At 40.5% G+C, this 18,422-nt stretch overlaps 2 protein-coding genes across 2 annotated transcripts; one reads left to right on the forward strand and one right to left on the reverse strand.

Annotated features, from left to right (window-relative positions):
* Positions 1–13,042: 13,042 nt before the first annotated feature.
* LOC149662833 (uncharacterized) lies at positions 13,043–14,418 on the forward strand. Its single transcript, XM_089842261.1, has 2 exons — positions 13,043–13,154; positions 13,219–14,418. The coding sequence occupies exons 1-2, from the start codon at positions 13,083–13,085 to the stop codon at positions 14,416–14,418; spliced, it is 1,272 nt and encodes a 423-aa protein (XP_089698387.1). The 5' UTR covers positions 13,043–13,082.
* An 11-nt stretch (positions 14,419–14,429) lies between these two features.
* Positions 14,430–18,198, reverse strand: LOC149662834 (uncharacterized). The gene is made up of 8 exons (XM_089842270.1): positions 17,576–18,198; positions 17,271–17,489; positions 16,383–17,208; positions 15,547–16,301; positions 15,260–15,484; positions 14,958–15,201; positions 14,844–14,902; positions 14,430–14,776 (listed from the first exon to the last, which is right to left on the reverse strand). Exons 1-8 carry the CDS (start codon positions 17,900–17,902, stop codon positions 14,477–14,479), a joined length of 2,955 nt encoding a protein of 984 aa, XP_089698396.1. The 5' UTR covers positions 17,903–18,198; the 3' UTR covers positions 14,430–14,476.
* Between the last annotated feature and the right edge of the window lie 224 nt (positions 18,199–18,422).

An 18,422-nucleotide genomic window follows, 5' to 3' on the forward strand; every position in this document is an offset into this window, starting at 1 on the left:
TACGCAATCTTAAAGTTAATACAGCTATTCATCACGGACGCTCTCGCCGAACTCACTTCTACGTGTCAAAACGCGCGACATCCTAAGGTTCTCTTATCACTTAAACCGATGATACGCCCCCTATGATATTTTTTAAGTTTTTTTGTTGTGTTTGCTTACAGGATGTAAAATGTTGTCTGCTTTACTGTATATTCCCTATGCTCTGAATACTGCTTCAATATTTCGTAAATTTTTACTTCAAAAAAGAGAAATAATTCCATATCTAGGTAAATAACTTTGTAGTAGTAGACCTCTTGATTCGGAGAGGTAATATTTTGGTTTTTCCAACTTGTTTATTTACAATTTTCACATAATTGAATTAATACGATTTTTTAAGGTTTTTATATGAAATGATAACAATTTGCATTCAGAGCTGCACTCCAAAATAACAAAACATAATTTTGCCTCAGACCTTGCGTTTAAATATATAAGCCCACAGTCTTAACTGAATTGATGCACAGAGCTTTAAAATATGTTTAATTGTAAAATATTGTTTTGAAAATTTGCTTTCTCTGAAAACCTCTCTTCCTACCTGACCGTTTTAAATAGCTTGATTTGGTCATTTGGTCATTTTTTACTTACATAGCCACTTTTCCAAGTAAATCAAAGCGTACATCTGTGTGATCCATTCAACATTTGTTTAGATCTAGGTGCAAGGTAGGTATACGTTCATTTAAAGAATCTTAAGTTCTCAATAAAAGAAAATTACCTACACTCTAAATTATGTCATTTATAATCCTATAATTTGATTAACCTGGTCCAATATTACGCTATAATTTTGCGAAGAGAATCCTATCTATTAGTTTGACCTGGTGTGTAGAAGAAGATGAAAATTCGAACCCGGGACCTACGGCATGCCAGCCTGATACTATACGGCTTCCTCTACAGTCCGAGCGGGCGAGAATTCTAGCAGCGCGCTTTGGCATTTTTTTTTGTTTCTTTTAAGCTACAAGGTAACGATGGGACTAATAGTTTTACCCGAAGACTAGTGGTAGTAATAGTAGTATAAGTAATTAAATTAGTAACCGGCGTTGGTGATATGCGATTCTGTTTTAAATTAGAGATAATACCGGTTGTTTTTTATCTATATCCAGATTCTATTTTCTATACTTGTGTTTTTTATGCATCGCGGTCATTCTTGTAACCTTTTATTTTTTATCGCGATGCCTTTAACTATATAACCGGATAACATTCTGATAACGTAGGTCAGTTGTTCAGTTGTCAGTGTTCAGTCACTAGCGTTCCCGGGAATTAACTTTAATGTTTTAATTAAATTAATAAAGAGTTTTTAACCAGTTAGTCCCAGAGTCGTTCTTGCGTCAAACAACAACAGGTTTTGGGCCCAGCACGCTTCCACTGCGCAGAGGTTTAGAAGTCATACGAAGTTCAACGCCGGGAAGATTATCCTTTAAGGTGCGGAGTCAGACGGAGAATGGCCGGAAATCACCTGGGACGAATCGAGACGTTAACGAAAGATAATTATGATACCTGGAAAATGCAAGTGGAAGCCCTGCTTCAAAAGAACTACCTCTGGGAGAACGTAGATGGAACTTCATCGAGGCCAACTCTGGTGCGGGGAACGGAAGGCAACGCCCAGTCGGTTGCTACCTGGAACAGTAATGATCGAAAAGCAAGAGCGGACCTAATCTTGTCGATCAGTCAGTCGGAGTTGAAGCAAATAAAGAATTGCACGACATCACGGGAAGTATGGCAGAAGCTCGAATCCATCTACCAGTCTAGTGGACCTGCCCGGAAAGCCACGCTGCTGAAGAAACTGACCCTCAAGAAAATGAAGGAGGGAGAAGATGTCCGGGATCACGTCCGAGAATTTTTCGATGCAGTAGACAAGTTGGCTGACATGGGAGTAGCTGTAAACAACGACCTACTGGCCATCATGTTGTTATACAGTCTACCAGAATCGTATGAGAACTTCCGGTGCGCATTAGAGTCCAGGGATACGTTACCTGATCCTGAAGCCCAAAAAATAAAGATCCTGAAGGAATCGGATGCCAAGAACTCTAGGGAAGACGAACCCGTGCAGAATGCGATGATGGGCAGTAACCACTTTTCCCGGACAACTGCAGAAAGGGGTAGAGGAAGAGGTTTACGTGGACGAGGAAGCACGACCTTCAAGTACAAGTGCCATGGATTCCGGAAACCCGGCCACAAGGTAGCCGATTGTCCCGACAGAAACAATGGTTCAGGCATAAGAACCAGAAAGAAAGAAAACGCCCATCATGTACTGGCAGAAAATTTGGCCGAGGAAGAATTCGCATTGCACCTGAAGGCTGATCAAGATTCCTGGTGCCTGGACAGCGGAGCCACCTCACATATGACATCTAACAGAGATTGCTTCAATCATTACGAAGAGACCACGAAATCTTTAAACCTGGCCACCGCAGAGTCAACGAAGATACGAGGTGTTGGCGAAGTAAAAGTACCCGCAACGAATGGCAGCGACAATCGAATTCTTCGCCTGGAACGAGCCCTTCATGTCCCGGATTTAAGAACAAATCTCCTATCCATTGCTAAGATGACAGACAAAGGACTTGAGGTCACATTCAAGAAGTCCAGGCCTGGATTAAAACGGCAACCGGAGAAGTGATTGCAGTCGCTGACAGAATTGGAGACCATTATTTCCTGCGAAAGGCTGAAGAAACGGTCCATGCAGTGCAAGCGGAAATAAAGCCTAGAAGCAACCTGGAGAACTGGCATTTCCAACTCGGTCACTTGAACGAGAGAAGTTTAAAGGAAATGGCCCGGAAGAATTTGGCTACGGGACTCGACATTGAAAAAGATAGGAGCCTGGGAATCTGCCAAATCTGTATCAAAGGAAAGCAATCGAAGGAGCCGTTCCCGAAAACCGAAGATAACCGAACCTCGCATGTCCTGGAAATAGTACACTCTGACGTATGCGGGCCGATGAGAGTAACGTCGATGAGCGGAGCCAAGTACATCGTCGTTTTCACTGATGATTATTCCCGGTGGAGTGAAGTCTGTTTTTTAAAACACAAGAGCGACGTGTTGAAAGCCTTCAAAGAATTCAAGCATCGAGCTGAAGTGGAAACCGGGAGAAAAATCAAGACCTTGCAGTCCGACAACGGAACCGAATACTTCAACAATGAATTCGACAGATTTCTGAAAGACTCTGCGATAAAAAGAAGACTCACCGTACCATACACCCCGGAACAGAATGGCATTGCTGAAAGGAAGAACAGAACACTTCTGGATATGGCCCGATGTATGATGATACAAGCGCAACTTCCACCATCATTCTGGGCAGAAGCGATGGCCACGGCTAATTTCATTCGAAACCGTTGTCCTTCCCGGAGCATAAATGGAGAAATACCATTTACCAGATGGACCGGAAAGAAGCCATCCCTGCAACATTTGAAGATTTTCGGCGACAAAGCTTTGCTGTTGGACGAAAATAAAAGGAAAGGGAAGTTTGCAGCCAGGAGCAAATAATGCGTTTTCATCGGCTATTCTGAAGTCTCGAAGGCCTATCGACTCTGGGTTCCGTCTGAGAAGCAAATTTACCGAAGTCGAAATGTCGAGTTCCTGGGAGAATTTAATAAACAAGGCGGATATGATGATTTCGTCACTCCAGAAGTCAACCTGAAATACGGAAGCAAAGCTAAAGGCGAAATCGAAGTCCCGGCCACTACACACGCTGCAAAACCGTCAGGCAGAGAAGAATTCAAAGAAGTCAAAAAGAAGTTCAAAGATGAAATCCCGGAAGAATCTAATGCCCAGGAAAACGAGGAAGTCTTCGAAGAACCCTCAGAAACCCTCGTTCTGAAGAAAGGTCCTGGAAGACCAAAGAAAATAAGAACTGGAGTACCCGGACGACCGAAGAAGAAATTCAACATGATTCCGAGCGTCTCAGAAGAGTCTACTGAAGAGGCTACTGACGAGCAAGAAACCCTGTCCGATGAGTCAGCAAACCCTGTCCGATGAGTCAGCAAACCCTGTCCGATGAGTCAGCAAACCCTGTCCGATGAGTCAGCAAACCCTGTCCGATGAGTCAGCAAACCTAGCCATCTTATCAGAACCTTTGTCCATGAAGCAAGCCCTGGCTTCTCCGTACGCAAACGATTGGAGGAAAGCAGTAACGGAAGAGTTCGTTTCGCTTATCAAGTGCGAAACCTGGGACATCGTTGACTGTCCGGAAAACCAGAAGGTCCTTGGAAATCGTCTCGTCTTCCAAGCGAAGTACTTACCCAGCGGAGAAGTAGAGAAAAGGAAAGCCAGGCTCGTAGCAAAAGGTTTAGCCCAGAGACCAGGGATCGACTACCAAGAGACGTTCGCACCCGTCATTAGATCCAGCTCCATAAGACTGCTTGTGGCTCTTGCTGTGGAAATGGGTTTGGAAGTCTACCAAATGGATGTCGTCACGGCCTATCTTAATGGCGAACTCGAGGAGGAAATATATATGGTCGTCCCGGAAGGATTAACAGAATCCCTCGAAGAAATCGTCAAGTCAACCCGGTTCGACAAGTCAATCATTGCCAGAGCAAAGAAATGGACCAGCAACCTGGAAGAAGAGGGACATAAAGTCTGTCGTATCAAGAAATCCCTCTACGGCCTAAAACAATCGGGCCGCCAATGGTACAAGAAATTACATCAAAGACTTTCGGAGATTGGAATGACACCATTAAAGAGCGACCCCTGGTTATACGTTTTACGAGTCGCGGAAGATGTTATGATCATTGGAGTCTACGTAGACGATCTGATCCTTGCAAGCAACAACCCGGATTGGATGACTGATGTAAAGCTTGAACTTGAGAGAAAATTCGATATGAAGGACCTGGGGCCAATCCATCACTGTCTCGGAATAGAATTTCACCAAGATCTAAAACAAAATACCATCCGGATTTCCCAAGCGAAATATGCAGAAACGGTGCTGAAACGTTTCAACATGCAAGACTTCAAAGCAATAGCGACTCCAATGGATGCCAACAACAAGTTGCAAAATCCGGAACACCCAGTAGCAGAAGACACCAGTCGTATTCCGTATCAATCTCTGGTCGGCTCTCTCATGTACCTGGTAGTGTCATCACGACCGGATATGGCATATTCAGTCAGCGCATTGAGCCAGTTCAACACAAGTTATGACGAAACTCATTGGATTGCCGGGAAAAGAGTTCTAAGATACCTGAAGGGAACTCTTCATCATGGGTTGCTTTATCGGAAGACCGGATTGCCAATCCAGGGTTTCGTTGACGCAGACTATGGAGGCTGTCCGAAAGATAGGAAGTCATATACTGGATATGTCTTCAAACTAGCCGGCGCTGCAGTATCCTGGGAAGCACGGAAACAGCGAACCGTTGCCTTGTCCAGTACAGAAGCAGAATATGTGGCAATGTCCGACACAACCAAAGAAGCTATATATCTCAAAGGACTTCTAAACGAACTTGGAGTATCAGTACAGGCGATCGAGCTTTACAACGACAACCAGGGTGCCCAGAAACTCATTCAGAATCCTGTTTTCCATGCCAGAACCAAGCACATTGATATCCGGAACCATTTCATTCGAGACACCTACGACCAGGGACATATAGCCTTGCGGTATCTACCAACAGAGGAAATGCCAGCTGACATCTGTACGAAGAGCCTGTTCCGTCCGAAGCATCTCCTCTGCGACAAAGCCCTTGGACTGGAAATAATTAAATGACCACCCCCTGGATAGAAGATTGAAACCACCGATATTAAGAGGGACTGTTGTAAATTAGAGCAGAAGAAAATAGGGGAAGTGGGTAGCTTGAGCAACTTCGCGAGGCGTCCCGTTTACGGATTTTTCGCGCCATTTCCCTCCCCGTGGGGGTGAAGAGAGATAGGATTTTTACGCGCATTAACACACGAGTGACGTGATTCTGTGGACAGTACGGTCCTACGCCTTCCAACTGACTAGAGGCGTCTGCTAGAGGCAGTGAGGCACTCAGGCAGAATGGCAGAGGCTGGAATCGAGTGGTAAGTACTAAATTCATAACTTATTTTAAAATATGTCTTTATTTTTAAATACAATGGTATTTCTAAGTTCCAGGGAAAAAATTAACTTGTCCGAAGTTTTAAACTGTGATAGGGAAGAGTTCAAAGTAATAAAGTTGTATCCAAGTTGTTGTAGTTTGATTTTTAACATTGGGATTGGTTTGGGTAGATCTTACTTTTCCTTTCAACACAGCCTGAGTTTTCTTATCGGTAGTTTCCTTGTACGTTAAATCACACTGCGTACTCTTAACGACATTCATTTTATTAAATAACCGAATTTTCGTCCTTAATTAAACCAATATCCGCATTAACCCGTTGTCTGACGTAACCCTAACTCAAACTGAAGCACAGCAGAAATATAAGCAGACTACACAAGTTAGTTCCACAGTTCGCTACATGGTGGCGTTCGCAATGAAATCTGGTACTATTTTATGCTTCGCGCCGATTGGCCAGATTCAAATTTTAAGGGTGGTAGGGGAATCGACCATTGTAAGTGAGAATCACTGGACGACTTGTATGGCTCAAGGCTACGGCTACGGCTACCCACTTCCCCTATTTTCTTCTGATTAGAGATAATACCGGTTGTTTTTTATCTATGTCCAGATTCTATTTTCTATACTTGTGTTTTTTATGCATCGCGGTCATTCTTGTAACCTTTTATTTTTTATCGCGATGCCTTTAACTATATAACCGGATAACATTCTGATAACGTAGGTCAGTTGTTCAGTTGTCAGTGTTCAGTCATTAGCGTTCCCGGGAATTAACTTTAATGTTTTAATTAAATTAATAAAGAGTTTTTAAGCAGTTAGTTCCAGAGTCGTTCCTGCGTCAAACAACAACAGATTCACTTTGTCAAGCAGCCATTGGAAAATTATTCCCCCGACCGGTATATTAGGGGATATTTCACTAAAGGTAAAATTAGGTATACTCTTCTGATTCCAAAAATATGCTTAATAAATATCTAAATATGAGGGAAAACAGAAAAAAACGCTTCGAAAGCTTGAAATTTAGGGAGCAGAAAGCAAATTTGTGAAGAAGATTTTTGGCAGGTTTTTCTCCTTGATACGTCACTCACGGCATCTAGCGGAAAAGCGCCCGAGACTCCCGAAACTACTAATGCCGCAAAATCTGAATATAATAGGCTTAACGTAGCGCTGAGACACCAACAGGTGCGAACAGGCGTCACTTTCCCCACATCAAGAGTCAAAATTTCTCCTTACTACGTTAACAAACGAAGCAAAATTTTAACAAGGCCTTTTCGAAACCCAATACTTTGATTGCAATTTTATAAATTGCTACAAAACCAAAGATGGAAGTAAATATATCATGATAAACTAGGTTTTTCAATTATTTTTTCATATTTAGTTTGTGGATGACGAAAATCATGACACTAACACTATAAGGCGCTGCATTGCAGAGACCTGCACTGGCCGAGTTTTTCATGCTTGACCCAAGCCCGGGCCGGTTTTAGCATTTTGAATAAGCCCGAAACCCGGTCCGGTCCGGCCCGTTACATGCATTAACCAAGCCCGACCCGGCCCGACACATTGCATGAATTGAACGTAGTGCAGTTGTAATTTTTATATTTTTTTACATAAATTCAATTAATTCAATTCATATTTGCTTTAGCGTGTATTATTCATTTCTTTTGATAATTGTTCGTCGCATTTGTTCTTAGAAGCTTATACTCATTTAAATTATCTTTCATTTGAATTTTGGATTCAATGAGAATCAAGTTCGGCCCGACCCGAATTTTGAAAAATGAACAAAAGCCCGGCCCGGCCCGTTAATTTCCAAAATTTTAAAAGCCCGACCCGGCCCGGCCTGATACAATTTTCAAAAGTGGAAAGCCAGGCTCGGCCCGATCCGTGCAGGACTTTGCTGCATTGCAGTTTAGGGGAGTGAGCCATGTATGTGCCAGAAATTTTAGTCGAGAGTGGCAACAAGACGCATTGCTATAAATTACGAAAGCGAAAAGTAGTAACGTTCGTGATGCTTTCATACTTTTTGAAACCTCGACACCCAAGAAGGGGCCCTATTTGTCGAACTGCGGGCGGGCCCAACAAACGTCGTTACGCCACTGAGCCTAATCTTGTGACCCTCATATTAAATAAGTCTTACTAATGATAACTGGTTTTTAATATTTAGATTTGAGGTTGTTACATTGATTTTATACAAGGGTTATTATTGGGAGAGATGGTTATGTTATTTACCCTATGGATGCCTGAGCGCGACCATCTTTCGTTATCACTGAGGGCTTAAGAGAGGCTAGCGTCAGACCAAGAGCCAGTGGCCTGGATCTTACCTCATAAAGTACAAAAGGTCTGACCATTGGAAAGAGTTCAGTTTTGATGCTCATTAATAGATTTGGCCGTCTTACGCGTCACAGCTGGGGCATTTGAGGGGGCGGGGTCATGTTTGACCCTAATGAGGTATGATTTCTTACCTCATGAGGTACATGAATAAAAAAGGTGGCAAATGATAGAACTGGAAATGGCGATTCCAAATATATGAAATCTGACGTCATCAAAGGGGGCCATCAATAAATCAGATTAAAATGGTCGAATGAGGTATGAATTCTCACCTCATGAGGTACATGTATGAATCCGGTGTTGTTTGATAGATCTGGTCGTGCTAAATAACAGAATATAAAATCTGACTGGAAAATACGCGGCTTAGGTTTATTCTGCCGGCCTGATTCTTGCGTCAGACTATGACAAATTCGAGCCTCATAAAGCTAGATTCCCACTCGACCGAAAAAAACCGACGCAAATCACGCAGCATACGGTAGAAATTTTACCTTGCGCTGTAGACTGTTCACACTAGGACTGAATTTTGAGTTTGGCGGTAGATATTTTTGGGTCACGTGACAGATTAGAGTGGTTTCCATAACATTTATTTCGCACACTGAATTGGTATCTCTGTCCCATTGTCGCTTAGATCGTACAGGAAAGTATATTTTCTAACCTCCTAAATAAAGACTTCCTTATTAACATCTTACCTCTATATACTTCCATTAGATCATGAGTGAATCATATACTAGCTCCCTATAAGTTACTCAGCCACACTAGCCTAATGTATCCAGCATTTTCTTCCCGCCAAAAAAGTGTGCAGCCATAATGACCAATAACATCAATATAACATACCAAAATGTTCGCGGTCTACGAACCAAGGCCGATGAATTTTTTGCCAATTTTCAATGTATCAATTCCCAAATATTTTGTTTAACTGAAACATTCCTTACCGAAGATTGCTTTAGCCCTGACTACTTCCCCAACAGTTTTACCGTACATCGAACAGACCGCCGCGGTTACGGTGGAGGATCTCTTATAGCCGTTTCTCGCAATGTTAACTGTCTCAGACGCCATGACTTAGAAGGAGACTTTGAAGCAGTCTTTATCGAAGTTGCACTTCCACATAAATCAAAATTATTAATAGGCAACTTGTACTTACCCCCAGCTATGCCGGCCAGTCGATACGAAGAATTAAGTACGCTGTTGTCATATCCCCTAAATACTTACAAGGGTGACATACTTTTGTTGGGGGACTTTAACATACCAAAAGTTGACTGGCTGTCACTCGACACGACCAGTTGCTCATTCTACGGGACCGCAAAGGCAAACACAATCATAGCCATGACCGAGTTCTCTAATCTAAATCAAATCAACACCATTGTGAACCACCAAGGAAATATCCTAGACCTATGCTTTACCCGTAACAATTGTGCAACTGTTGACCGCGGCATTCCCTTAGTGACTGAAGACAATTATCACCCCACGTTACTAATTACCTACCACTGCAGTTTGGACACACTACTGATAAAAAATAAAGCCAAGTACATCTATCACAAAGGTGATTATTACTCCTTATACAATTTCATCTCTTCGGCAAACGCGCGACCAATATATGACTCAGGTGACTGCGAATTAGCCGTGACGATGCTAACAAATATCTTACTCGAGGCAAAGGAACGCTATATTCCCAAGAAACAGGCTACTTCATCACATGGTCGATCCCCACCCCCATTCCCGGCATGGTTCTCGGAGGAACTAATCAAGGTTATTAAAAGGAAGAAATATCTTCACAGACAACACTCTCGCGCACCAACCACTAATTCCAGACTAGCATACATCGCTCAACGAACATTAAGCAAACGCCTTCTGCGTCGCGACAAATCGATCTACCGTGATACTATCTCCAACTCTGTCACTAATAACCCAAAAGCACTATGGTCCTTTGTAAACAGCAAAAGAAAATCTGCTCGTCAAAATCTAATCTTAACCAACAATGATGACTTAATCACAGACAACGAAACAATCGCCGCGATGTTCTCAAAATGCTTCTCCAGTGTTGCTTCCGATAACACAGATTCGACTATCCCCATCCCTGAACCACATTGTACTCCAAATGAGCTCCTTTATCTAACCATAACAGAGCGAGACGTTGCTGATGCCATAAGCAAGCTTAAACCAACAACTACAGAAGGCTTTGACGGCTTACCAAACTTTTTGATGAAAGGCTGCAAAGACCTGTTAATCAAACCTCTCACCCATATTTTCAACACCTCTCTTCGTACTGGAATATTTCCAGAGGCATGGAAAATTGCAGTAATTTCACCCATTCACAAAAAAGGCTTCAAAGGTCACGCAGAAAATTATCGTCCCATCTCCGTGTTAAATTCTCTCGGCATGACTTTCGATAATGTAATGCAGAAACACCTATACAATTGGTTCAAGATACTCATACCAGATACTCAACATGGCTTTGTAAAGTGTCGCTCAGTCGAGACCAATCTACTTGCCTTTACAAATTATGTTGAACCTATAGTTCGCGATCGTGGTCAAGTCGATACAATCTATATCGATCTTTCGAAGGCATTCGATCGGGTGTCACACCCCCGACTACTAAGGAAACTGGAAATGCATGGCCTAACGGGATCTTTATTGTCCTGGTGTGGAAACTACCTAAGTAATCGATCAAACGTCCTGAAATGCAATGGTTCAATAAGTACCTCCTGGTACAAAGCCACCTGCGGGGTACCGCAAGGGTCTTCCCTTGGACCACTCTTCTTTACCATATATACATACGATATCCCGCCAACTGTTAAGTCCTCCACACTTTTTCAGTTTGCCGACGACCATAAGCTATGCAGAGCAATTAACTCGGTTTCTGATTGCTTCGCTCTGCACAACGACTTACTTTTACTAAACCATTGGTGTACCTCAAATAACATACCAATTAACGCCGACAAAACGGTCGTAGTATCGTACACTAGGAAAACAAACCCGATATACTTCAATTACAGGATGGACCAGAACATATTGCAGCGGCGAGGCGTCATCAAAGATCTGGGGTTCCACTTCGACAGTAAATTACTATTCTCCCGCCAAATCACAGAGATAGTTAACAAAAGTAACAAAATATTAGGAGCGTCAGTCAAACTATCAAAGCAAATAAACTTAGGATCCTGCTTCTTACAATTATATCGCTCACTAACACTCTCAGTTATATTATATGGTTCTATTATTTATGGCAATACCTGTCCCACCAACATTTCAAAACTGGAATCCATACAGAAAAAATTTATATATCTATACAAAATACTATTCGACAAAAACTCCACAAAGGAGTACAGCGACCATCTACTCAAACTAAAAATGGACACCATACAGGCGCTATTGTTCAAAACGGACATAAAATTTTTGCACAAACTCCTGACTGGTAGAGTCGACTGTAGTGAAATACTACAGACGGTTGCATTTAGCTGCAAAACAAGAACGCATAGGACCCGTCACCTCTTTTACCCCACAGCAAATACTCCTCCCAGTATGCTCAGAATGATGAAAGTTTATGATAAACATGGTAGTGATAATGACCTTTTAGACTCGAGAAAATTAAAATATTCTGATATTATCTTAAAATTTAAAAATTTTTAAAATGTAATAACTAAACCAAAAAAAACAGATAAAACTTTCATGCAGTGTTCCGATCTAATTTAATCATCCTCCCACACTGCATTGTACCATAAGTAACATAATAAACATAAGTATGACAATTAGCCAAAACTAACTAGAAACCTATTTTCGAGCCTTTTACGTCATCATAAGTTCGCGCCCAGCACAGAGACCCCTAGCGGTGGAAAATGAAGCGACTTCCGCCCCATACCGGAAATCCGGTTCAGAGGTTAAAAGAGACGCCATTGAGATTTGAGTCACTTTGCTAAGCCTTGGGTTGATAGTTGATTTGTAATTGTATTGAAAAAAGCAGCATGGAAGACAATTTAACTAGTGAAGAGAGTTTAGAAGTATTAAATACAATAAATATGGAAGTACCAAATATATTTGGTGACTCTAGTCCTGTGCTACAACTTCACTACAAAGTAGTAGAAGGTGGATTCGCTAGTCAAATCATGAAACGCATAAACAATGGGTATATTTCCATCTATAAAGAAAATTTGCCAAAGACAAATAGGAAAGGAGAGTTAGTTGACACAAAACTTCAAAGCTGCTCTACTGTATTTAAGTTTCATATATGGGTATTGAGAGAAATGAAGACTTTTGAAGATATTATTGCTGCTGTATCACCATTTGATAGAAACAACCTTCTTCTACTTCTACACGTCTATGCTGAAGAGGTGTTTAAATTCTGGTGTCAGAAGCGTAGAATATGTAGTTCGTCTTCCATTGGTGGTGAAGTATCAAAGAAAATGGTAAGCTTTTTAATTGTTTCAACTTCCGTTATTTATATAGGAAAGATGTGGTAAGATGAAAGTATGTTTACAGAATGATAGTTTGGAAGATGCATATAACAGGAGCCTTCTAACCATAGGAGGTGGCTGCATGGGCGAGGTGTGGAGGAAAAGTAAACGAAGGGCATTTTTTAGTAAAAAGCTAAGCCCCGGGCAAATAAAAGAGGCAAAAACACTTTATGATGCAGTCTTGAAGTTGCGACAAACTGCCGAGGAAAAAACACAAATAATATTCTCAGGAATAAAAGTGAGAGATAGAGGAGGTCTTTTCATCCCAAAAGAACACCTACTGGAATATCTCGCGATGTTAAATAAAGTTATTCGATTGGTTCTGTGTGATGCTGGAATCAAGAAACATGGCCAAAATATTCTACAGGTATGCATTTTAAGTTTTTCGACGGCTATTCCTGTGATTTCAATGTGAGTTTTTCCATGGATAGGCAGTGATGGATGTTGTTAAGGAAAATGAACCAAGTCTTACGCAAGTATTTCTCGAAGGAACGGAAGGCCTAGTTGAGGAAGAAGGAGCTAAAATTTTCATGCAAGAAATTCAAAGGAAGTTTGTTCATGCTCTAAGTAACGAATTTATAACAGGGTGGGATGAAAAAAACAAAGAACAACAAAAGCAGCAATCAAAAGGAGCTAACGGGCTACGGGATGAATTATACATAGTTTCAAAGAAATTAAAAGGAAATAACAGTATTAAAGTCATTCAGCCCAAGAAAAAGCGATCCCTCAAGAAAGATATTCATCTTAAAGGACCCTCAAAGTGTAAAGGGGTATCTCAAATTCAAAGAAATCATGTTAAACCTTGTGATATAAACAACAATAGTGATATAAACAGCAAAAGTGATATGAACAACAAAAGTGATAACCCAAATGTCCAATTATCTACTGAACATAACAAGGCAAACCAAATTGCAACAAAATCACCATTGGCCGGCCCTTCAACGTCCGCTGACATAAACAAACAAGTACAATCAATTGCCACCGAAGAATCACCACTGAGGAAATGCAGGGGCAAGTTAAAGAAAAAGAGGCTAGTCAATTATTTTCCCTCAGAGAAGACGGTTGCAAGTATAGTGGGTATTCGCCCTCTAGAAAATTATGCCACAGGCATAACAAGTCCTCAAGCAACTTCAAAGAATAAAGTAATCAAAACTCTTTCCCTGGTTAGTGATATTGAAATGTCTGACAATCAGGTAGCTTCAAGCCCTCCCCCGATCAATGGAAACGTCATAGTAGAAAGTACAAAAAATTCAGTTTGCCACGTGTCAAATAAACAAATGATTACAAGCCAATCATCTAGTTCTTCAAACGTACAAGATGGTAACGGAAACTCAAGGGATTCATTAAGTCCTGTAAAACAATTGACATTGACACAACAAAAAGCTCGCACAGCAATTACAATTACAAAAGGGGAAGACTCATTAGCACACGTAAATCCTATCAGAAGCCCTATTTCAAAACATATAAAAAATGTTACAAAACCAAGCAATGTTAAAAAGGTTGCCAAAAATCCTAAATCCATCTCTAAACTTCAAGACCAGAAAAGTGACCAATTTGAAATCAGTCGTAATAGGTCCAAAAGAGAGAGAAAAGTTCCTAGTCGCTATGCCATGTATTCTTTAAATTATTAATTGTACGTCCATTTCAATTTTAAAAAAATGTCAAATTTAATTGGTTATTAAATTTGTATCAAGTGGCGTTAAAATATTTTTTTGTAAATGATTTCATTACATAAAGTTTTTCATTTCGGTAACCAGCTCCGCTGTGATGACCTTTCATATCTCTAATAGTTCGGGAGGTTTTACGGACTGTGGCAAAATTAATTCCAGTTAGCTTCCCTCCTGCTCCATGTTTGTATTGGGAAAACAAAGTTTCAACCGCACTGCCGTTCACGCGAATTGGGCACAAATAATAACCGGGATTCTCCCTTAGAAATTCTTCTGCAAGGCCTTTAAATCCATAAACCATGATTCTCAGCAACGCCCATGTCTTTAAATGAGACGTAATTTTGTTTACAATATTTCAATTGTGTTTATAACTGTGAAATATATAATACCTGCCAAGAAATGAATTTTTTCTGTCTTGGATTGCTAAGGTTAAATGTGGAATCATTTTCTGTAAGGAAATTCAGTTTTATTTTAATTGGTTATTTTATTTTGAAGTTACTCACCTAGTATATACTTGAACCAATTAGAAAAATATTGCATTCCTGCATCAATGTTTCTGATAATGTCACAATTTAAATCGTCAATTGCACCTTTTTTCAGTGTCCCCATTTCAAAAAGGTTATGACACGCTTTTAAATAATGGTAAGTGCCCATGACACTCTCATAATCTTCTGGCTGGGGCTGTGGCAATCCATCAGTCGGTGGTGGATGGGCGTATTCATATATAGCCGACAGTACGTCATTTTGCTAAAATCGAAAGTTTAAGAGTCATTTATAGTGTTGACAAATTGTTTTTGAACCTTACCTGCAATATTCGAGCCGGCTTAACATTTAGCTTGGTCCAAGCATCTCTGTCTACGTAGCTCTGATACAATTTAGGAATTTTTCGTGGAATGCCGCAGTCTCTCAAAGCGTCATCCCTCTTTTTAAGGTCGACAATGTGTTTCCACCCAAAAGTAATTCCAAAATAGTCAAATTCCTTTGCTCTTTCAGGATCCGAAGCAAATAGCTGATTTATTAAGTTTTTCAACTACAAAGTTTAGAAAACAACAATTAAACCTTAGAAATGTTTAACGTCCACAATTATGTTACCTCATGAGAAGGACAAATTACAAAATGAATGTTTCTCTCCATCCGGAGTGGATTCGGGAAGGAAGTAGGGATGTTAAAATTTATTTCGCCATTCTTTTTCTGATAAGGAAATGTTACATCGAGGCCCACCATCATCTTGATAACTGACAAATTCGCGCTGGCTCCATCACAGACAATGGCAGAAATGTGAAAATGTTGGTATTCGAAAGCCTTTATCACTTGGAGAAGACAACTCATTGTCACATGAGCATCAGCGGTTGATGGTAGGGAAAAATAAGGGCCAATAACATCGTAATTTGCAGTCAAGTCCCTCCATAAAAACTGAAGCATGTAATTGGCTTTAGTTATGTCCTTGTCGTCGCATACTTCTTCATATAAATCGTCCAAGTAAGCATATTCTTCATAAGGCATTGCTGCTCCATACAGTTTGTGATTTTTGGAGTTCCACATTATTTTGCCAGCCACCTTCACCTCGTCAAATATTAACACCCCGTCACCTTTAGGTTCAGCTAGTCCATTGGCGATTTGATCGTGTTTAAACAAATTGTATGTTTCCTTTTCTTCCCGGAGCTTCTCGTGATTTACTCCTGGTTCATCCAGGTTTTTCTTGGTTTTTCTCTGAAGACTTCTCCATGATGGCAAGTTTAATACTTTGAAAGAAGAAAGGGCATCATACGCAGCGTGGCTTCGACACGCAACTGCCAAAGCCAAACGATAAGTGATGGCGCTCCACCTATTTCCTCGTTTTCCAGTCACTAAACATAAAAACACCAAAACTTGACAATCTAAAATTTTTTCTAAATATAAGGAAACTCAAAATTAATTGAAGTACACACCATTTTTCTTTTGATCATTCATAAAGTCCTCTTTCTCTTGAGCTAAATTAGCAGCACAATCTTCGTCCCAAACCTCACGCAATCGCTTTCTTTTTGCAATAGCTGACTCACTACTTTCATTCGTATCAATGGCTAATACCTCTTCCAGAACCGATGGAAAGTTCTCCTGTATTTTGGCTGTGACTGATTTCATTTCTTGGTGTTGCTTGTCATTTAGTATCATTTTGAATTTCGTCAACTTTTTATTCAATTTAACAATTTTCTGCTTCGCGATGTGATACCGCTGAGAAGCCAGTTTTTTCTTCAGCGCAAGGCTTCCTGGTGACAAAAATGAAGTAGGGCAGGTCGACGATGGCTGGCATTTCCTCTTACGTGATGTTGGACTTGCGTTAGCCTTGATTCCACGTTTCAAAGATGCACGCAAATATCGCATTAAGTACTTGCACTCCTTGCAAACATTTGAGTCTGCCGCCACAATATTTTTCGGTTTTGTAAAAATTACCGGGCATTTAAGGGACATAAAATGCTTTACAGGAAAATCTATGATTTTTAATGTTTTTGGAATTAAAGGTAGCTGCGAAATAATTTCTATGGCGTCACTAGCTAGACCACTACAAAAACGCTTATCGGGATCTGAAAGGTCCTTTAACAGTGAAACTACTACATCCTCCAAAAGCACAGCATCTTTGAAAATTTCTACTTCTTTCACCACTCCTTTGAACAAAACCACAAGTCTTAATGTGCCAGAACAGTTTAAAACATATTTCAATGGCTCTGCATTGTATTTCTCTTCATAAGATCCTCTCTTAGTAACCTCCAAAATCAACTACAGAAAGTGTTATTAAACAAATGATTATTTTAAAATGTTCGATTGTTCACTGTGCCAACCTGATTATTTGTTGAGACTTTTTCTGTTAAATCAAGTGCGCTAAACTTCGCCACTATCTGTTTAAATTCAACACTTAATTTCAGAGGGAACGTTTTCGCCCCTAAAGCATGAAGGGAGCAACTCAACTTCTCATGACTCTGATATGGGGAGATTTCGAAATTCCTGGTCTTTTCGGCAATTTCACTTGTTTTAGAACAAATGACCTCGTTTTGCGCATCCTGTACATCGGGTTATAACATTACTTATGGTATTAATGAGTTTTTAAAGCGTTTCGCAACAAGTGTAAGGCTAAACATTTACTGACCTTCATTAAAGAAATTGGAAGATCGATTCCCCCAAGTTCTTTGCTCTCTTGAAGCACGTTTAATACATTATCGACTTGCAAGGGCTTCACTGATGATGTTGGTGTTAATTCGTTTACATTTAACTCTCCTGTTTTCCCTAAGACTCCCGAAGAAACAGTACAAACTGCTTCAAGCTGTTCATAAGGCTTAAGCCTTTGCAAGCACATCAATCCCTTACATTTCTCAGTCTGACTTTTTACCGACTTTAGCGCGACCACATTACGAAGTTGAAAATTGCACTGGGTAGATTTAGTAACGGAATATTTAGATTTCAAAAGGCTTATCATTTTTGGTGCTGAAAATCCGACTTAGGGCAATCTTAAACTCAAACATAGAAACACAGCGACAACGCGAACGAGCTCGTACAATAAATAGCAGACGACTATTTCCGACACAAATGCGTTCAAGGAGATGGTTTATTGTGATTGGCTAAAATTGTACAATTATGTCATTCGCCAAAGACCAGCATGAAGTACTCGACGGGGTTGCAAGTCCTGGCCTGATGTAAGTGAGAGTGTCAGTGTTGATTATAGGTTTCATTTGGAAATTTGCATTATTACAATGGGAAGAGTCATACTTATGTTTATTATGTTACTTATGATTGTACACATGACCTATGTCCCCTGTTCGCCAACCAGCTGGTACCAATGTACTGTTTTGGGAACATTAAACAATTATTATTATTATTATTATTATTATATGCGACCCCCAGTGACAGAAAATAACACTACTCTCGGCGCTTACGTATTTCCGGTAAAAAACCGGAAAAGGGGATCAACCAATGAAACTTCGAACTAAAAGGTAGTT

This window comes from Phalangium opilio, unplaced genomic scaffold (genome assembly GCF_054372755.1).
Source record: "Phalangium opilio isolate 3A_F unplaced genomic scaffold, DU_Popi_V2 ptg000063l_1, whole genome shotgun sequence".
Taxonomy (NCBI): Eukaryota; Metazoa; Arthropoda; class Arachnida; order Opiliones; family Phalangiidae; genus Phalangium; species Phalangium opilio.

Bases quoted from the DNA above. Each gene is read 5' to 3' on its own strand.
- LOC149662833 (XM_089842261.1), top strand. From the start codon at position 13,083: ATGTTAAATAAAGTTATTCGATTGGTTCTGTGTGATGCTGGAATCAAG. The intron at 13,155-13,218 runs GTATGCATTTTA...TTCCATGGATAG, and splicing joins ATGGCCAAAATATTCTACAG to GCAGTGATGGATGTTGTTAA.
- LOC149662834 (XM_089842270.1), bottom strand. From the start codon at position 17,902: ATGATAAGCCTTTTGAAATCTAAATATTCCGTTACTAAATCTACCCAG. The intron at 17,209-17,270 runs GTTGGCACAGTG...CACTTTCTGTAG, and splicing joins AAGTCTCAACAAATAATCAG to TTGATTTTGGAGGTTACTAA. The intron at 15,485-15,546 runs GTAACATAATTG...TAAACTTTGTAG, and splicing joins TAATTTGTCCTTCTCATGAG to TTGAAAAACTTAATAAATCA.